We start from the raw sequence: 19,955 nt of genomic DNA on the forward strand, positions 1-19,955 counted from the left end.
TGTTTGTGCCATTTCGGGGTGCAGGAGAAGGGGGACCCCCAACGCGCCGTCACACTTGGAATGTTAGTGTCAACATGCAGGAGAATGTTGCCAGAGCATAACATTGTCTAACAAGTGAAGCAGCCATCTGGCTAGCAAGGTAAATCCAATTGTGTTTTCAATTTTGTTTAAGGAAGTTACTTGCTCTCGTGCAATAAGCTGGGACCAGTTCTGATACAATTATTTCCCACAGATTTGTTTATATCTTCAAAACTAAACACGATTTTAAACAATGTTTCTAAGAACTATCTGTAAATACAAATTCTATGGCATCCGACTTTGATTTACATATTTCCTCGGAGCAGCCCAAAACTAGGAAGAGGAAGGAGAAGACAGAGGAAAAATTTGCTTCAAAATAAAGTAACTGTTTCTGTGACTAATCAAAGACTCCCTTAATTAGAGAGATTGAAGCCCAGGGCAATCTCTCCTTTTCTACAGCAGAGCTTAATCTCATTTTCAAACATTGATCCTTAGGCTTTCACAAACAGGAATGAACATCTGGAAAAATAGGCTGCATGTATAGAACTGAGAACAGGCTTGCAGGCTCCTCAATTCTGAGCTCTCCAAATGAAACAACGGTCCTTCAACTTTCTTCCCAAAGCACATGGGATAGAGGTCGGCTTCCTTCCTGTTATGGAACCATTCCTTTCATCTGCAGAGGATCCTAGAACAAAAACCCACAATCAGTAGCATTCACAGCCAATGGGAGCTGTGGGAAGCAGTGCCCGGGTCCACGCCGCTTCCCACCACTCCCATTGGCCAGGAATGGCATTCCGTGGCCACAGGAGCTGCGATTGCCAGTACCTGTAAATATAGTGGACACGGCCCACCAGGGGCTAACCCTGGCAAATCATCAGTGTCATTGCCCACCCCGGGTTAGAACCTTGCTGGGTTCCTGAGCTTGGGCTCCTGTCCTACCCTGAACATCTACACTGCTATTTTTAACATCGAGCACATGGCTGAACCAGCAGACCCAGGCTCCAAGACTCAATGCTGGGGATCTTTCTGTGCTGTGCACATGCTGGGCCTGTATCTCTCCAGAAGGTAGATTGCAAGTGGAAAAAATGCAATGACAGAAGACAGAAAAAGTACCTTTTCTTATCCTTTCGCCCTATGACTAACCAGAAACAGATTTGGACAGCAACTTCTAGAGGTATCTTTCTTTCACACACACACACACTTCCGACAGATCAAATCATTTAGGCTGTGTCCAGACTCAGGGGTTTTTTTCGAAAAAAGTAGCCTTTTTTTCGAAAAAACTTCACCTGCGTCTAGACTGCAGCCGCGTTCTTTCGAAATTAAATCGAAAGAACGCGGCTTTTCTTTCGACGGCGGTAAACCTCATTGCACGAGGAAGAAGGCCTTCTTTCGAAAGTTCCTCTTTCGAAAGAAGGCGTTCTTGAATGTAAATAGGGCTTCTTCGAAAGAGAGCATCCAGACTCACTGGGTGCTTTCTTTCAAAAAAGCAAGCCGCTTTTTCGAAAGTTCCGCGTGCAGTCTAGACGCTCTCTTTCGAAAGAGCCTCTTTCGAAAGAGGCTTGCAGTCTAGACATAGCCCCAGAGACTATCAGTGACTACTTCCTAAAACGACACTCTACAGCAGCATGGAATAAGGAAACAGTTAAATGCCTTAAGTTTTAAAGCATTTTCTTGTTTTCCTTTATTGTATGCTTAGTGAGGGGTAGAGAAAATTCAGGGTTACAATGGGAATAATGCCAGTGCAGACACAAAACCCTAGACCACACTTAATTGTTTAAGTGTTGTAGAAGCATGCCAGGATTTTATCAACACCCTTCCCCACACTGGACCCGAAAAGCCCCTACGCGCAACTGTGGCATGGGCTTGTCCCACATGTGGAACAAAAGCTCATTCTCAAAGCGGAGGGTGGAATGCTGCTTTCTGCTCCAATGTGTTTCGCTCACCTCCCAAAGGTTACCAGGTTCTCAGTTATATCTGCCAAAGGGAAGAGATCCTGGAGTTAATCAGCAGGCAGTTTGGGTTTATTAGACATGTAAGTCAGTGTTTCCTTTGGCTGGGCTCTGGCAGATGCTCTGGTCATAGTGAATGCTTCAGATCTCCCTCAGCATAGGGCAACATGGATTCTTTACGTTTCGGACTCTCACATCCAAGATCATCTCCGTACTGACCCTTCAGCCTTGGCAGAAGGCATCACAGAACCAAAGTGCCCTCTGCAGGGCCACTGATCCTGAGGGAGGATAGCTTCCCTGCTGTGCAGTTCTGGAAGCTACGAGGTTCATCAGTCTCTGTGGACAGGTTTGTTAGATTTTAAGAGACAGGACTGGGGTGGGAGGATGGAGTGGTTTCTAATCAGAGACCACGTGTTCACTTCCCGGAAGATCAAGGCTGTGGCGGCTGAGCCTCCAGAGTTCAATTTAGTGGGTCTAGTAAAGACCCACTAAATCAAAAACTGAGGGTACCCCATCAATACGGGAACTCCAGCTCCTCACGAGGAGTAAGGGACGTCAACAGAAGCATTTCTCCTATTGATTTCTTGCTGTGAGACAGAGCTGAAGCTCAGTTTAAGGTACATCAACTCCAGCTACAGTTTTTACATAGGTGGAATTGTGTACTTAAACTGACCTTTGGCTGTAGCGTGGACCTGGCCTGCACCTGAAGGTGACTGTATCTTTCCTGTATTGCAGATTAGATCCAGTGTGTGACTAGCGGACACCACTAGTCTTGACTTAAGCCATGTCTGCGCCTGGGAAACTGAGATTACTGGCCAGCCTACTCAGCTGCTTTCACAAGGGCACAGCCACTTACTTTGAGTGCAGTGGACTCCACTATTGAGTTTGATTTAAGCGCCTTCAGCTCCAGATGAGAGTTAGTAGTCAGGATGCTTGGGAGACAGGTAGCTCAGATGATCTCAGCCAGGATCAGACCAGATATGTAGGGTTGTTTTCATCCCTTCCATATAAGCACTTGATTGTGGCAAAGGGGGCACTCCAGCCCACTCAGGCTGGAGGTGTTCTTATTGCCAGTTTAGGGATCTCATAATCCACTGATCTGCTGCTAGCCTGCCCCTGAAAGCATACCTTTCCTCAAAGTGCGGATGCGCCACAAGTCCAGAAGTGAGTGTTGGACTCTATGGGTACGTCTATACTGCAGAGGAAAATTGAAGCTGCCACTGTTAACCTTCCAGGGCTCGAATCAGTTAAGACAGCTAATTGGAACCAAGAGGGGCACTCCAGTCGATGCCAGCAGCCCTGCTTTCATGAGGAGTAAGGGAAGTCGAAGAGTGTGCTCCTCTTGACTGCCAGCAGCATAGAGAGCACCGAACACCGAGTTAAGCCTCTTCGACTTCAGCCATGCAATTAACGTACCTAAAGTTGCATATCTTAACTCGACTGTCCTGTAGCGTAGACGTACCCTGCTACTGCCCCCCTTCACTACCCACACTCCCATGATGGGTTCCTCCTCTGCAGCTTCCAGGGACAGCAGAGAAATTCTGCCCCAGTTTGTGGTTACCAGGGAATACAAGCCCAGGCAAGACAGGAAGATCTGAAAAGAAACAGACCTGTTTCAAGCCACATGCTGCTCCTGACAGTTTGTTTGTTACCTTTAGTTCTGGTCCCACAGGAGAAGAGCTAACAGGAGCAAACATTCGGCAGCACATTTCCTTCTCTTTATCCATATAGTCCCTGTAACAGCTGCAAAAGAGAGCGCATCGTTACAGGATGGCGACTTCTACAGCTAAAGCAATGTATACCCCCCATACTGAAAGAAGAGCTGCTCTGAACAGGGCTGTTCTGGGGCAGGGCCACAGGTGTAAATGGCCATCACCTTTGACTGAATTAAAACACTTCGCTTTTTATCTTACACAAACACAAGTATGTGCCAGTGTTGGAGAAGTCCGAGACCATGTGTTTTTTTGAACCAGAACTGCCACCAAGTGAAATAGCCACTACCCTACAGACACACAAATATCACCTTGAAAAACGAGCTTATTCTTCCCAGTTTGGAAACCTGGGAAAACCAGGAGGGTATATCTAGGAGGCAGAGAAGATTCAAATAGCATATCTGTGGAGACCCAAGCAGAGCTCACAGGAAAGCAAGTCAGCCCAGATGACACTTGTTCACATCATGGAACCAATGTTCCTGGCCTCTCATGATACCAGGCCCCCTTCACGTTCTCGGTACTGTATTTCCTCTAGGCTAATTCACAGGAAGAGCAATGAACTAGGAGACTGCAATCAGTCCAGGCAGTACCAGAGCTCAGTGAGCAGTTTGCGACCCCGCAAGCACTTCACCGAAGGCAAGATGCTGTCATGCCAGAGAGCTGGCGAGAGAAACGTTCTGACATATCGGAGCTTTCACCTTTTCTACTTCAGCCCACTGCCTGCCCCCATTTGAGCAGTTAGCCAAGTAAGCATAACATTTCACTGGTTAACTGATTAAACAGGATTTTACATTCCTAGCTGCAACCGCATGTATCAGGTCCCTGTTAGTTTTCCTGCTTCCGGTAACTAGGGAGCAAGGGGAAAGTGCAGAACCTGCTGCATCCCTCTTGCTCCTGGCTGCCCAGGGGAGAGATGCAGCAGACTCTGCACTTTCCCCTCACTCTCTAGTCACAGGCAGACTATAGTCAGCTAGCTGGCTCCTTGTCAGAGCACCACACCAGCTCACTTTTACCGCTGAAACTAACCAGCACGTCCTAAAGGAAACAGAATCTTATCACAGTGCTCTAGTGCACAATGTTTTACTGATGACAAGATTATTTCAGCAGTCCCCATCTAACCTGTCATCAACAGCCATCCTACTCAATTGAAGTGACAGCAGCTGCAACAGCAACACCAACTTAGACAATTGTATGGAAACAGTGGATCTGTCATCCACTCCTGTGTCACACTTAAGCACTGCACCCACAAATCAAAGTAAATCTCCCCACTTTCTTAAAAAAAAACTTGTTTCCCACAGTTCAACCTTTTGCTGCCTTAATCCTTACAAAAATTAGTCTGCTGGCTCAATAATTCTTTCTAGAAAGAATTTTTAGACAGTTATTTGCCTTGTGGAAGGTACTGAAGTGTGAGGGGCCTGGAGGGGGGGCATCTAAGCATTCTCCCCCCCAACTTTACACAACAGCTAAAAGGAGTTCTCTCACCTGGCCAACTTTTTCAGCTCATTGTTAATATCATGGTTAAAGGGCTGTTCCTTTTGAGCTCTGACAAGGAAATCCCGAGCTTTTTCGTACTCTGTCAGAGAGAGACAAGCCTGTCATTGAGAGAAAGACAAGAATTAGAGAACAAATATCTACTCACAGCAGCGCTTCAGGATTACTTTGTGGGAATATAGGTTTCCATTTTTGGAACAATTGTCGGGGCCCATCAAAGAATAGAGCTATGCAACATATTGCAAAAGGTCAGCGTGGGCTCACAAATCACACTAGCTATTATGGTAGCCAGTGGTTCACAGCATATCTGAAAGCCCGGCTCAGGATTTCTAACAGATGTCCTGAGTGGCTCATTTTGGCCTATTCTAGGTCTTCCCCCAGACCAACAAGGCTGAGGTTTAGCTTGCGGCAACCTCTTATCCCAACAGAGGAATCCACTGTTACTCACCTGGCCACACCTGAATAGTGCTTTGGCATTTCTCTTGTCAATCTCCAGTGCCTTTTCGCCGTATGTCAGAGATCGGACAGGACGCTCCAGCTTCAGGTAAGTAAACGATAGATTGAGAAACACCAGCAGTTTGGCAGCGTCAATCTGGCATTGCTCATCCCCACTGGAAGCCCTGCGACACAGGATCAAGGAAGCCTGGACAGATGGGGTTAAAAAAGCCACAGAAATAATGGATGGGGCATATGTTTGGGGAAACTGAGGACTTTCTGATCACTGATCTAGAGACACACATCAACTTAACCATCTTTGAAACAAAAAACAAACCAAAAAATGGCATTTAGGAGGATGCAAACAGAACGAATCAGGTCAGTCTCTGCGTTTGTGGCACAGCATACCTCTTCCCCTCCTAAGGATGTTAAATTGTATTTAATTAGCTAATCGAGTAGTCAATGGAATTTCCATTGACTACTCGATTAGTTGATAAGGAGGGAGGAAACTGCAAAGCGTCACTGTGGTTCTGTCTTTTAAGTGTAGTAACAGCCAGGTGGTTTTTAAGCTGACTCCTCCCAGCCAGCTCCTACTCCCCCTGATAGAGGCAGCAAGAGGGGGGAGAAGCAACTACTCAAGTAGTGACTTGACAAGCCTAGGCTTATCGACTACTTGCTTACATCCCTACCCTCTTCTGCTTCTTGCTGATTGACAGGGCTTGCCGAACTGCGGCGAGCCCCGCTTGCCAGCCACACTGTCCGGCGATCTGCGCAGGCACAGATCACCCGAACCCAGCTCTTCCGAGTTGCAATCTACTCGCCACAGGTGAGTAGACTGTATTATTTGTCGAGCCCTGCTGATTGACATTAGACTGGAGACTATGTTTGTTTTTTATTTTAAAGTGCTTATTTCACTGTTAATGCTACAGAGGTTTTTCGGTGTTTGTTTGGGGATTTTCCTCTTATTAATATATACACTGCAGAAAGGAAAATCCTACAAATTTTACAAGTATGGGTGATAGAAGAAACCATCCACAGAAATTGTGTTTAAGTACATCCCCACGTAGGCAAAAGTAGCAGCAGGAAAAGTATCCTCAAAACATCTTATAAGACACAAACACCTCTGTCCCAGCTAAAGACTAGGACCATAGAACAGATCTTGTCGCACTAGAAATAAAAAGATAAAGTCTCTCAGCAACTAGTGATGGGATCATGTTTCCCTGTTGGAAACTAACTACGAGTAAAAACTTCAAAAGCGCTTATGTGATTTAGAGGCATTAGACTTGTAATACGTCTTGGCAATCTGAGTGCCTAAGACATTTCTGAAACATTTATCTCAGAGCTCCCTCCCTACATGGGGCCATGCGATAGGAATAGGTCATCCTCCTGCTGTAGAAAGCTGTGCTGGGAGATTCCAGCGAGATGATCGTAGTAAATGAAGTAACTATGTTCTAAATCTGCACAGCCATTTCTAGAACCTGAGTTATATTCCCAATACACCACCCATCTTTACATTTCCTAACTGGTACCAGCAAGGTGTAAATGTGGGAGAAGGGGGATTCAATACTAGTACCAGCCCAGACTTCCTTTCATTGCTGCTCAACACATACCTTGGCTGAGCATACAAAAGCATTGGATTAATACTGACCTTAAATTATCAACTCCTAACAGAATTGAACACATTAGTTTAATGATGTCTCCCAGATATATTGTGCTAGAGGGTAATTGCTCGCTAAACTGTCTTCCACTTTGTGCTTTCAGCTAATGCTTAGCCATCATTTTACTGTCGTCTGCATAACCCTGTTCTCAGGGTTTCATTACCCGCTTGTATCTATCTTTGGCATCCATGAAGCGCTTCTGGCGGAAGAGGTAATTGCCAAATTCCCTCTCTGTGTTTGCCACCTTCAACACCTTCTGAAGTGGGAATGTACCCTGCTGCTCCTGCGTACAGAAACCAAAATTCAGCCATTTAGTAGACACAAAATAGGAACACTGAGACTAGCAGGAAGCACCTATGACACTCCTAAGTGGTCACACAAGGGAGTAACATTCCAAAGTCTAACCCAGGGGTGGGCAATAATTTTCACAGGGGAACCACTTAATGAATTTTGGTATGCAGATACTGGCCAGCTCCGCCCCAAGAAGGGGCAGGGTCTAGGAGAAAGAGGTGGGACTGGGGACTAGCCTTACCCCAGAGTTGTCTGGGGCCAAAGGCTTTGAAATAAAAACACAGCAAAGGGCTCCTGACTCCTGACCCCACCACTACCACCCGCATTGCTGTGGCTATTTAAAGGACTCACAGCTCTGGCCCCTGCCATGAACCATTTAAACAGGATTCTGCTGTCTGAGCCACCCCTTGGAAATCTGGTGGCATAGGCAGCAGAATATAAAAAGAAAGTGGCCAGATGCAGTCTTCAGGGTCATCAAAGTGTTAGGTGGGCCAGATACGACTCTCAGGCTGCACCTTGCCCAGCCCTGGTCTAACCCATACAGAGTAAGCATGAGAATGGCCTCAAAAAGGACACAGAAGGACTGTAATGCCAATAGGCCTGTCTTTAGGATTAGAAGACATCCAAACAATGAATGATACCCAAAGGTCAGCTCAGTAGCAAAAGAAAATACCTTCCTCAACTGAATGAACATTGATACACATTGATGAATTTCCCAGGTGGGTCATGAATGACTCCAGTCATCCGAAGAAGTGGGCGGTGCCTACCATCTACATGTTTTGTTGGTCTATAGACACTTCTTGTTTAAGTATGTCCTTGAGCTGTTCAACCTAAATTCAGTTCCACTAGAGGGAGCTGGACTCCACGGTTCTTGTAGGACTAGAAATAATAAAATACCACCCTGACTAGCTTCCCCCCTTGGATTACTGGGAGCTATGGTGCAAATAAGCAAACACGTTTATTTGCAAACAAGCAAAGCCGTTTTAAGAACAGCAGCTTCCATTTGTTTAATGCTTCACACAGGATTCAATTTTCTTTAATTTACACTTTACAATGTTCTTGGGGGGGGGGGAGGTTTCGACTGTGAAGGAAATCTGAAACATTTTAGAGCCAAACCTTCAACTGGTTGTAACCAGCTGTACCCCCTGTGACGGCGTGTTGGGGTTCCCCCGTCTCCTGCACCCCAAAATGGCACAGACTGCACCAGCCAGTAGAATTGAGGGTGGTTTATTGCTCCTCCAGGATACAGCATAGCACAGATGTAATCTGGTTACAGGAAATGGGGGCTAAGAGGCCTCAGTGCCCCCCTTGAGATAGGGGAATCCCAGCCCCCTCCTGTGACGGCGCATTGGGGGTCCCCTGCCTCCTGCACCCCGAAATGGCATGAACAGACTGCACCAGCCGGTGGAATAGAGGAAGTTTATTGCCTCTCCAGGATACAGCACAGGACAGATGTAATCTGGTCACAGAGCTGGGCTAGGGTGCCTCAGGCCCCCTTGAGATGGGGGAGACTGGCCCCCTAAACTCCAGCCCCTTTCCCTAGGCTCTCCTCCATGCTCTCAGACAGCCACTAACTAACCCTCTTCCAGCCCTGCCCCCCAGCCAGGGCAGCATTCCACCTTCCTTTGTTCCTCTCCATGGGGGGTGTCTGGTTCAACAAGTTTGGCATTACCTTTGCATAGTGAGGTTTTCCCTGCTGGGTCTTCCTCCAGACAGCAGAGGTCACCACAGCCCAGCAAGTACCCCCACTACGTCACAGTTCTCCCCCCTCCGAGAGCGAACTGAGCAGGGTCACTCCGCTCGTGACCTAGGGAAGTTCGGGTCCTCTGCGTGGGAACCCACCCTGGGGACATGGGTGCTCCCCTTGACTCGGGCCGGCCGTGGCGAGGACCCACATGAGTTGGCTTCCCTCTGTCCACTCGCCACCCCACTCCAGGGCGACTGGCACAGGCCTGTCCTCGGGGGTCACACCCACCCTTTCACTGGCCTTGATCTCTGGCCAGGGTCTCTCGGGCCAGGGCCATGAGCCCAGTGAGCCTTCTCTGGACAGCCAGGGTGGCTTCCACCCCTGATGCTCCATCCAGGGAGGTCTTCCCCTCCCATAACTCTCTCAGCAAGCCCAGAGGGTCCTCTATCTGGGGTAGAGACCCCCAAGCCACTTTCCTACTGTCTTGGGCCTTCCCGCCCCTCTGGCAGGAGTCACAGGACCGGCAGTACCGCTGCACGGCTGTAAAGATTCCCGGCCAATACAAGTGCTGGAGCAGCCTCAGCCGGGTGCTCCGGATCCCCCGGTGGCCCCCAACGGGGACGTCATGGGCCAAATACAGCAGCTTGAGGCGATACTTTCGGGGGACCACCAGCTGCCGCTGGACCCTCCATGCCCTCACCTTCCTGGGGGGAAGCCATTCCCGGAACAGGAGTCCACGCTCCCGCAGGAATCTCTCCTGGCCACCTCTCCCCTGGGGCTGAGCTGCACAGAGGCCAGCCTGGTCCCTCAGGCTCTGCAAGGAGGGGTCTGCCTGCACCTCAGCCTGGAATTCAGCTGCTGAGGCAGGGATCGGGACCTGTTCCCCACCTTTGCCTAGGTCCGGAGTCCCAGCCTGGCTGGACCCCGTGTCCACTGGGATGGGACCCTGAGGACGCTGCCAAGAGTCCTTCCCTGGACCCACGTTGTCAGCCCCCCGCTGGCTCTGGCTCCGGGTAGTGACTGGAGCTCGCTGGGATTCATGGGGCCACTCCTCTAGATCATTCCCCATCAGCACCTCGGTGGGGAAGTGCGGGTGCACCCCCACTTCCTTGAGGCCTTCCTTCGCCCCCCATTTCAGATGCACCCTGGCTACAGGCACCTTAAACGGGGACCCATCTATGCCCTTCAGGGTCAGCTGGGTGTGAGGTAGTATCCAGTCTGGGGTCACTATTTCGGATCGGGCCAGCGTCACCTCCGCCCCCGTGTCCCAGAAGCCCGTCACCTTCCTACCATCCACCTCCAGGGGTATGAGGCACTCGCTCCGCAGGGGCCGTCCTGCCCCCACCCGGTAGACGGAGAAATCCGCCTCCTGAGAATCAGACCTCCCAGGGGACGTGCACTGAGCATCCTTCCCCTCTCTCTGAGCTGAGGTTTGCCTATCAGCCCCTGCCTCTGGGGCAGCCTGCCCTTCCTCCCGCCCCAGCCAGTTAACCCTGGAAGGTCCCTGGTCCTGGTGCACTGAGCCCTCTTGTGGCCTTTTTGCCCACAGCGATAGCAAGTTAGGCTTTGGGCTGTCTCTGTCCAGGCCCTGGCTGGTTCTCTGGGGCGCAGACGATCTGTTCCTTGGTCTCGCCCCGTAGTTGACTCCCTCCATCGCTCAGCCGAGAACCGGTCTCTGCACGGTTCCCTTTCTCTCCGGGACTCCCGTTCACACCCGGACCGGCTCTCCGTGAACTCGTCCGCCAGCCTCCCGGCCTTCTGGGAGTTCTCTGGCCTCCGGTCCTTGAGCCACAGCCTCAGTTTGGGTGGGCACGCTTCATAGAACTGCTCCATCAGGACCAGCTTGAGCAGCTCCTCTGCGGTCTGGGCCCCAACTCCAGACACCCGGGACAGGCGGGAGGCCAGATCCACATAGGTCTCCCGTGGCCCTTTCTGTACCCCCCGGAACTTCTTCCTGTACATCTCGGGGGTCAGCCCGAACTTGTGCAGCAGGGCCTCCTTGACTCGGTTGTAATCCCCTGGCTGTAGGTCCTCCAGCTGACTGAGCACTCAGGCCGCTTCCTGGCTCAGTGCAGGGACGAGCTCCTGCAGCCAGTCAGCTGGGGGAACCCGTTGCAGTCTACAGGCCCTCTCAAAGGAGCTGAGGAACCTGTCTATGTCGCCCATATCCTTCAATTGGGCCACCACGGGCCTCTCCAAGCATCTAGCAGTCCCGGGATCCTGGGGCCCATCCGCACTTGGCACAGCCGGTGCCCCGCCGGTTCTCCGCTCTGCCATGGCCAGCTCATGCTGTCGCTGCCTCTCGGTCCTGGCAGTCCCTTTCTCGATCTTGGCGCTCCTTCTCTCCGTCCTGATGGTCCCCCTCTCGGTCCTTTACTTCCAATTCCTTTATCCGCAGCTGGATCTCCAGCCGCCGCAGCTCCGCTAGGCTGGCCCCTGCCCTAGATGGGCTATGGCTTGCAGGCCTCCCGGGAGATGCTGTCTCATCTCTCTGGTGGGTTCCAGCGCTCCTCCCCCTCTCTGAGCCTGACACACTCTCGGGGGGGGGGGGGGTCTGGCTGCTTCCCTTGGGGACAAGAACCTGGCCCTGTGGCTGGTCATTCTCTTCCAGCTGGGCAATCAGCTGGGCCTTGGTTGCTTTCTGCACAGGCAAGCCCCTCTCTCCGCACAGCCCCACCAGCTCTGCCTTCAAGAGTCGGGCGTAGGCCATCTGTCCGCTGGTCCCCTCGGTGCAGACTCCCCAGTCTAGTGTTGCAGCGCCCCACGATTCCCAGGAACTGCTTCGCTCTGTCTCCAGCACGCTTGGCTCCAGTGCTCTTCCTTCTACGGCGCCTGGTCGCTCGCCGCTGGAAGCTCCATCCACGGGGTGCAGTGCATCCCACCCCTGACACCAGTGTGACAGCACATTGGGGTTTCCCCATCTCCTGCACCCCAAAATGGCACAAACAGACTGCACCAGCCAGCAGAATTGAGGGTGGTTTATTGCTCCTCCAGGATACAGCATAGCACAGATGTAATCTGGTTACAGGAACTGGGGGCTTAGAGGCCTCAGTGCCCCTCTTGAGATAGGGGAATCCCAGCCCCCTCCCCAGTTCCTTCTCCCCTGTTTTCCAGCCAGGAACTAACTCACTCTCCTCCAGCCCTGCCCCCCAGCCAGGACAGCATTCCACCTTCCTTTGTTCCTCTCCATGGGGGTCAGCTGGCCAAACCAGTTGGGATACCCTCTTTGCATAGTGACTCATTGCTTGTCTGCCCTGTGGAACTACAGACAGCAGCCAGAGAGTTAGCAAGTTACCCCCCACTACGTCACACCCCCTGTGATGGCGCGTTGGGGTCCCCCGTCTCCTGCACTCCGAAATGGCACAAACAGACTGCACCAGCCGGTGGACGAGAGGAAGTTTATTGCCTCTCCAGGATACAGCACAGCACAGATGTAGTCTGGTCACAGAGCTGGGCTAGGATGCCTCAGGCCCCCTTGAGATGGGAGAGACTGGGCCCTTAAACTCCAGCCTCTTTCCCTAGGCTCTCCTCCATGCTCCCAGACAGTAACTAACTAAATTCCCTTCCAGCCCTGCCCCCCAGTCAGGGCAGCATTCCACCTTCCTTTGTTCCTCTCCATGGGGGGTGTCTGGCCACTGGTTCAACAAGTTTGGCACTACCTTTGCATAGTGAGGTTTTCCCTGCTGGGTCTTGCTCCAGACAGCAGGGGTCACCACAGCCCAGCAAGTACCCCCACTACGTCACAGTTCTCCCCCCTCCGAGAGCGAACTGAGCAGGGTCACTCCGCTCGTGACCTAGGGAAGTTCGGGTCCTCTGCGTGGGAACCCGCCCCGGGGACATGGGTGCTCCCCTTGACTCAGGCCGGCCGTGGCAAGGCCCCACATGAGCTGGCTTCCCTCTGTCCACTCGCTGCCCCGCTCCAGGGCAACTGGCACAGGCCTGTCCTCGGGGGTCACACCCACCCTTTCACTGGCCTTGATCTCTGGCCAGGGTCTCTCGGGCCGGGGCCATGAGCCCAGCGAGCCTTCTCTGGACAGCCAGGGCAGCTTCCACCCCTGATGCTCCATCCAGGGAGGTCTTCCCCTCCCATAACTCTCTCAGCAAGCCCAGAGGGTCCTTTATCTGGGGTAGAGACCCCCAAGCCACTTTCCTACTGTCTTGGGCCTTCCCGCCCCTCTGGCAGGAGTCACAGGACCGGCAGTACCGCTGCACTGCTGTAAAGATTCCCGGCCAATACAAGTGCTGGAGCAGCCTCCGCCGGGTGCTCCGGATCCCCCGGTGGCCCCCAACGGGGATGTCATGGGCCAAATACAGCAGCTTGAGGCGATACTTTTGGGGGACGACCAGCTGCCGCTGGACCCTCCCTGCCCCCACCTTCCTGGGGGGAAGCCATTCACGGAACAGGAGTCCACGCTCCCGCAGGAATCTCTCCTGGCCACCTCTCCCCCGGGGCTGAGCTGCACGGAGGCCAGCCTGGTCGCTCAGCCTCTGCAAGGAGGGGTCTGCCTGCACCTCAGCCTGGAATTCAGCTGCTGAGGCAGGGATCGGGACCTGTTCCCCACCTTTGCCTAGGTCCGGAGTCCCAGCCTGGCTGGACCCCGTGTCCACTGGGATGGGACCCTGAGGCTGCTGCCAGAAGTCCTTCCCTGAACCCACGTTGTCAGCCCCCCGCTGGCTCTGGCTCCGGGTAGTGACTAGAGCCCGCTGGGATTCATGGGGCCACTCCTCTAGGTCATTCCCCATCAGCACCTCGGTGGGCAAGTGCGGGTGCACCCCCACTTCCTTGAGGCCTTCCTTGGCCCCCCATTTCAGATGCACCCTGGCGACAGGCACCTTAAACGGGGACCCGTCTATGCCCTTCAGGGTCAGCTGGGTGTGGGGTAGTATCCGGTCTGAGGGCCACTATGTCGGATTGGTCCAGAGTCACCTCCTCCCCCGTGTCCCAGAAGCCCGTCACCTTCCTACCATCCACCTCCAGGAGTATGAGGCACTCGCTCCGCAGGGGCCGCCCTGCCCCCACCCGGTACACGGAGAAATCCGCCTCCTGAGAATCAGACCTCCCAGGGGAGGTGCACTGAGCATCCTTCCCCTCTCTCTGAGCTGAGGTTTGCCTGCCAGCCTCTGCCTCTGGGGCAGCCTGCCCTTCCTCCCGCCCCAGCCAGTTAACCCTGGAAAGTCCCCGGTCCTGGGACCTGGTGCACTGAGCCCTCTTGTGGCCTTTTTGCCCACAGCACTGGCAAGTTAGGCTTTGGGCTGTCTCTGTCCAGGCCCTGGCTGGTTCTCTGGGGCGCAGACGATCTGTTCCTTGGTCTCGCCCCGTAGTTGACTCCCTCCGTCGCTCAGCCGAGATCCGGTCTCTGCGCGATTCCCTTTCTCTCCAGGACTCCCGTTCACACCCGGACCGGCTCTCCGTGAACTCATCTGCCAGTCTCCTGGCCTCCTGGGGGTTCTCTGGTCTCCGGTCCTTGAGCCACAGCCTCAGTTTGGGTGGGCACGCTTCATAGAACTGCTCCATCATGATCAGCTTGAGCATCTCCCCTGCGGTCTGGGCTCCGACTCCCGAGACCCACTTGCGGCAGTATTGCGCCAGGCGGGAGGCCAGATCCACATAGGTCTCCCGTGGCCCTTTCTGTACCCCCCAGAACTTCTTCCTGTACATCTCGGGGGTCAGCCCGAACTTGTGCAGCAGGGCCTCCTTGACTCGGTTGTAATCCCCTGGCTGTAGGTCCTCCAGCTGACTGAGCACTCCGGCCGCCTCCTGGTTCAGTGCGGGGATGAGCTCCTGCAGCCAGCCAGCTGGGGGGACCCGTTGCAGTCCACAGGCCCTCTCAAAGGAGCTGAGGAACCCGTCTATGTCGCCCATGTCCTTTAATTGGGCCACCACGAGCCTCTCAAAGCATCTGGCAGTCCTGAGACCTTGGGGCCCATCCGCACTTGGCGCAGCCGGTGCCCCGCCGGTTCTCCGCTCTGCCATGGCCAGCTCATGCTGTCGCTGCCTCTCTCGATCTTGGCGCTCCTTCTCTCGGTCCTGGCGCTCCCTCTCTCGGTCCTGGCGCTCCCTCTCTCGGTCCTGGCGCTCCCTCTCTCGGTCCTCTACTTCCAATTCCTTGATCCGCAGCTGGATCTCCAGCCGCCGCAGCTCCGCTGGGCTGGCCCCTGCCCTAGATGGGCTATTACTTGCAGGCCTCCCGGGAGATGCTGTCTCATCTCTCCGGTGGGTTCCAGCGCTCCTCCCCCTCTCTGAGCCTGACACACTCTCAGGGGGGGTCTGGCTGATTCCCCTGGGGACAAGATCCTGGCCCTGTGGCTGGTCATTCTCTTCCAGCTGGGCAATCAGCTGGGCCTTGGTTGCTTTCTGCACAGGCAAGCCCCTCTCTCCGCACAGCCCCACCAGCTCTGCCTTCAAGAGTCGGGCGTAGGCCATCTGTCCGCTGGTCCCCTCGGTGCAGACTCACCAGTCTAGTGCTGCAGCGCCCCACGATTCCCAGGAACCGCTTCGCTCTTTCTCCAGCACGCCTGGCTCCAGGGCTCTTGCTTCTACAGCGCCTTGTCGCTCACCGCTGGAAGCTCCATCCACGGGGTGCAGTGCATCCCACCCCTGACACCAGTGTGATGGCGCGTTGGGGTCCCCCGTCTTCTGCACCCCGAAATGGCACAGACTGCACCAGCCGGTGGAATAGAGGAAGTTTATTGCCTCTCCAGGATACAGCACAGCACAGATGTAGTCTGGTCACAGAGCTGGGCTAGGATGCCTCAGGCCCCCTTGAGATGGGGGAGACTGGGCCCCTAAACTCCAGCCTCTTTCCCTAGGCTCTCCTCCATGCTCCCAGACAGTAACTAACTAAATTCCCTTCCAGCCCTGCCCCCCAGTCAGGGCAGCATTCCACCTTCCTTTGTTCCTCTCCATGGGGGGTGTCTGGCCACTGGTTCAACAAATTTGGCACTACCTTTGCATAGTGAGGTTTTCCCTGCTGGGTCTTGCTCCAGACAGCAGGGGTCACCACAGCCCAGCAAGTACCCCCACTACGTCACACCCCCACTGACTTCACTGGGCTGGAAGAGCATTTTTAGGTCACATTAAGCATCGCTAGATGCTTTATTTTCTTTGCAAGCTACAGGGCCTGGAACAGGGGGCGCTGATGCAATGAGATGGCCAGTGAGGTGTTCCCTTTATGAGAAAAAAGGTGTCCAGGTAATTTTACACAAGAATGACCATGCTGTCATTTTAGAAGAATGTAGGTAGAGACATAAAGAAGGTAATCAAGCCCCTTCACACAACATACTATGGGTGCTATTGCTGGAAGCTATTTTGAATAAAAGTATCTGTCACCATCCTATTTCTGCAGCACCAGACATATGTTGCAGAGAAGACCACAAACAACAAAGACTTAAAATACAGTTCATGGCTCAAACCTACTTGTATAACTAACTCACAGTAGTCAAAGCAAAGAATCTGTCAGATTCAGACGAGTCTAGAAAGTCCAGCAGCTCTATCTCAAACAAGACGGTGGCATTAGGGGGAATCAGAGGAGGACAACCCAATGCTCCATAGGCATAACTTGGCATGAAGAGAAACCTTGCCAGCTCTCCCTTCTTCATGGTCAGCAGGCCCACCTCCATGCCCAGCAGTGTAATGTCTGGCAAGACAAGAAGTGCAACTTTTAATGTGAGCCTCAAAATCCTCAACTTGAAGGACTGATGTCTCAAAACCTGGTGTGCAAGCCACAGCTTTCCCAAAGTTCAGCATCTTCCCGAAAGTTACCTTCTCCAAGTTTCAGCAGCCTGGGATTCCTCCTATAGCTGTTTGTGTCAAAGGGCTTATCCATGTATTCCAAGTACCCAGAATATTTCACTGGAAGTGCCAATGCAAAGGAAAAAGGGCAGGACATGTTAGAGAATGTACATTATAAAACACTGAAGAAAACTGATCAATTTTCCAGTGGTGCAACTGCTAATCTCTCACACTCATTGTAAGGTACAGTTTTTTGATTCTGCTCTTCCATGAGCTGCCAAAGGGCAGAGGGAGTACAGACTCCTCACGCTGGATACCTTGGTCAGCAAATAAACAGCATGGGGTTTGTTTAACTTAGTTCTGCATGGCAATTTTTACAATACAACTCAACTCTGCTAGCCAGTTGGTCATTTTCTCGCTAGAAGAGAGAGCTGATTTTAAAATGTGCATGCATTTAGTACTGGGGAAAGATGGACAGACCGAGACACAAAAACCCATGACCTAGCTGCCGAAACATCATTACCAAATTGGAACACCGCAATGTTTCACTGAGTCATGTGGCAGCTCTTGTGGCGTTAGTCCGCAGGCACTGCTTAGCCCCCTCCTCTGGCAGTTGCTAACTCAGGTATTGCTTCAACACTCAGGTTTGACCCAGATATCCCTCCACCATAACAGGAGAGTGGCCCGGACAAGTGTGAATGGTGCCACACACCAGGTCACCACAACACATACATGGCCCAGGCAGCGAGGACCAAGCCTGAGGAGTGGCACTGCAACTCTGGATACTGCAACATCCCAAGTGGAGAGCTGAACCCAGCCAGAGAATCAGATGCAGGTACCACCATTGTAAGGCAGACGCAGGATGGGCTCTACAACACCCTCCCCCAGGCTTCGCCCTTTCCCTGGGGGATTGATTCCAACACCTTCACTAGCCTATTTATAGGAAAGCAACAGCCATCAATACAAATGGGTCCTGAGCCCAAAAAGGCTGAGAACCAGTGGTCTAAAACAGTGGTTTTCATCCTTTTTTTTTTTTTTTTTTCATTTCTGCACTGCTCAACATTTTCAAATGGAGGTACAGACCCCTTTGGAAATTTTAGACAGTCTACAGACCGCCAGGGATCCACACATGGCTGGTGGAGAATACCAGCCACGAAGCAAATGTCAACATCGTAAAGCAGACGTGGACAGAAACATTTATACAGGGTACAAAACACAGACCTGCCCTTGGGTGGAGAACCCTGGTAAAATGCCCATGTTACCTACTACAGACGCATCCTGGGGCACCATTTCTCCCGTGCCAGCTCGGATCACCTCCTTCAACACCCCCTTGTCACCAGTGAGGCCCTGCATGCGCTGGCCCAGCTGCTGGTAAGGAGACTGTGGGCAGGAGGGAGGAGGCCCCTGAGTTACGATGGAGACACGTGTCAGGCCCGAGCACTGTGCGGACGCGCTGCGGGGCAGCCCCAGAGCTCTGCTGCCAGACCCGCCCCGCGCCCCGCAGTGTGCACGGGGGGAGGGGCCTGGACCCCGCCCCCCGCCCTCACCCGCCGCCGAAGCAGCGAGGGGGCGCGGGGCCGAGGTACCGGGGAGCCGCTTGGCGTGGGGGGGGGGGGGGCAGCCGCTTGGGGGAGCCGGGGAGCCGCTTGGCGTGGGGAGGGGCAGCCGCTTGGGGGAGCCGGGGAGCCGCTTGGCGGGGGGGGGGGGGGGGCGGGGAGTCCCGGACGCGCCAGTCGGACACTGTCCGTGGCGGGGGGGGGGGGGGGGGGGGGCCGCTCCAGCCCGCGGGAACCTGGGCCCCACCCCCCACCCGTTGGGGGTTCGCCCTGAACCGTGCCCCCCAGCGCGCGCCTGCAGCCCGTTGAGCGGCCAACGGCCGCGCCCCGCCATCGCCAACCGCCGCCGCCTCTCTACGCCCCGCCCGCCGGGCTCCCAGCCGCCAATCAGGCTCCGAGAAGCCTTCCCCTCCCGCGACGTGCCACGAGCCCCGGAGCCCGCGAGCTCCCGCCTCCCCAGCGGCCAATCCAAGGTCGGCGCTTCGCCGGTCTAACCAATCACAGCGCGGAAGCGGGAAACACGCAACCGCCCCGCCCACCGATGAAGTGAGGCATGCTGGGACATGTAGTTTCCTTAGCGTCCTCCCCCTCCCCCCCCCCCCCGTGTGGCAGTGAGCTGTGTTCCTAGGGGGGCTCCATGGGGCACCCTGCAAGCTCCCTAGGACTTGGCGGCACCAGCTGGCCCTGCACAGTCCAGGGTGCCCTGCAGGCGCATGCGGGGGACTTGACACGGGGTGACTGGGGTCACCACATACAACGCACCGCCCCCAGACGCACCATCCACGCGTGGTCTACGCTCGCCTGGCTGACGTGGCCCATGGCTGTTGGGTGCCACGTCTGTGCTGCCACCGAGGAGTTCCAGTCAGGGCCTTATTGCAATATGGAAAGGCACCACCTGCCTCCCATTCCTGCCCTGTGGGGCTGCACCACGGCTCTGACTTCCCGCCCCCTTAACTCTCTCTCTCGCCTCCATCCTCAACTCCTGTTACTGTCCTATGTCCCCCACCCTCACTGCCAAGGCTGCATGTAACACTGCCTATACCTGCTTTGCAGTTCTTGTTTCCTCCTCCCTCCCTTCTGCTCCATATCCATCTCTCTGAATCCCCATCCTCGCCCCTCACTATTTCTATTAGCTGTGCCACTCTTGCTGTACACACACGTTGACTTGGAACAATCTCTGTCTTCCTGGCATTCTCTCCCAAACCTTTTCAAATTCCTCTCTGAAAGTCTCTTCTTTCCGGACTCCTCCACAAAGATTCCCTCCCTTTTCATTCGTTACACATTTTCTCTCCATTGGTGTTAATGGTGCTTTATGGGCATGTTAAATGAAGTCGCTGCCCCAAGGAAGTTACCATCAAATGGGAGAGGAAACTCATTGTCATTACTCAATGGCCATAGTAGGGACTTGGGGAGAGAATGGAACAGT

At 53.7% G+C, this 19,955-nt stretch overlaps 1 protein-coding gene across 3 annotated transcripts; it reads right to left on the reverse strand.

Annotated features, from left to right (window-relative positions):
* Positions 1 to 219: 219 nt before the first annotated feature.
* Positions 220 to 18,962, reverse strand: FKBP6 (FKBP prolyl isomerase family member 6 (inactive)). 3 transcript variants are annotated; one of them, XM_075905024.1, is made up of 9 exons: positions 18,825 to 18,962; positions 18,236 to 18,377; positions 17,004 to 17,093; positions 16,676 to 16,878; positions 7,427 to 7,546; positions 5,619 to 5,813; positions 5,162 to 5,271; positions 3,578 to 3,710; positions 220 to 703 (listed from the first exon to the last, which is right to left on the reverse strand). In XM_075905024.1, the coding sequence occupies exons 1-9, from the start codon at positions 18,861 to 18,863 to the stop codon at positions 671 to 673; spliced, it is 1,065 nt and encodes a 354-aa protein (XP_075761139.1). In that variant the 5' UTR covers positions 18,864 to 18,962; the 3' UTR covers positions 220 to 670. The 3 variants fall into 3 exon arrangements, with proteins under 3 accessions (XP_075761139.1, XP_075761141.1, XP_075761140.1); XM_075905026.1 differs by having other exon boundaries at positions 3,620 to 3,710; positions 18,825 to 18,960; XM_075905025.1 differs by having other exon boundaries at positions 18,236 to 18,353; positions 18,825 to 18,959.
* Positions 18,963 to 19,955: the final 993 nt, after the last annotated feature.

Source organism: Pelodiscus sinensis, chromosome 21 (assembly GCF_049634645.1).
Source record: "Pelodiscus sinensis isolate JC-2024 chromosome 21, ASM4963464v1, whole genome shotgun sequence".
In the NCBI taxonomy this organism is placed as follows: domain Eukaryota; kingdom Metazoa; phylum Chordata; order Testudines; family Trionychidae; genus Pelodiscus; species Pelodiscus sinensis.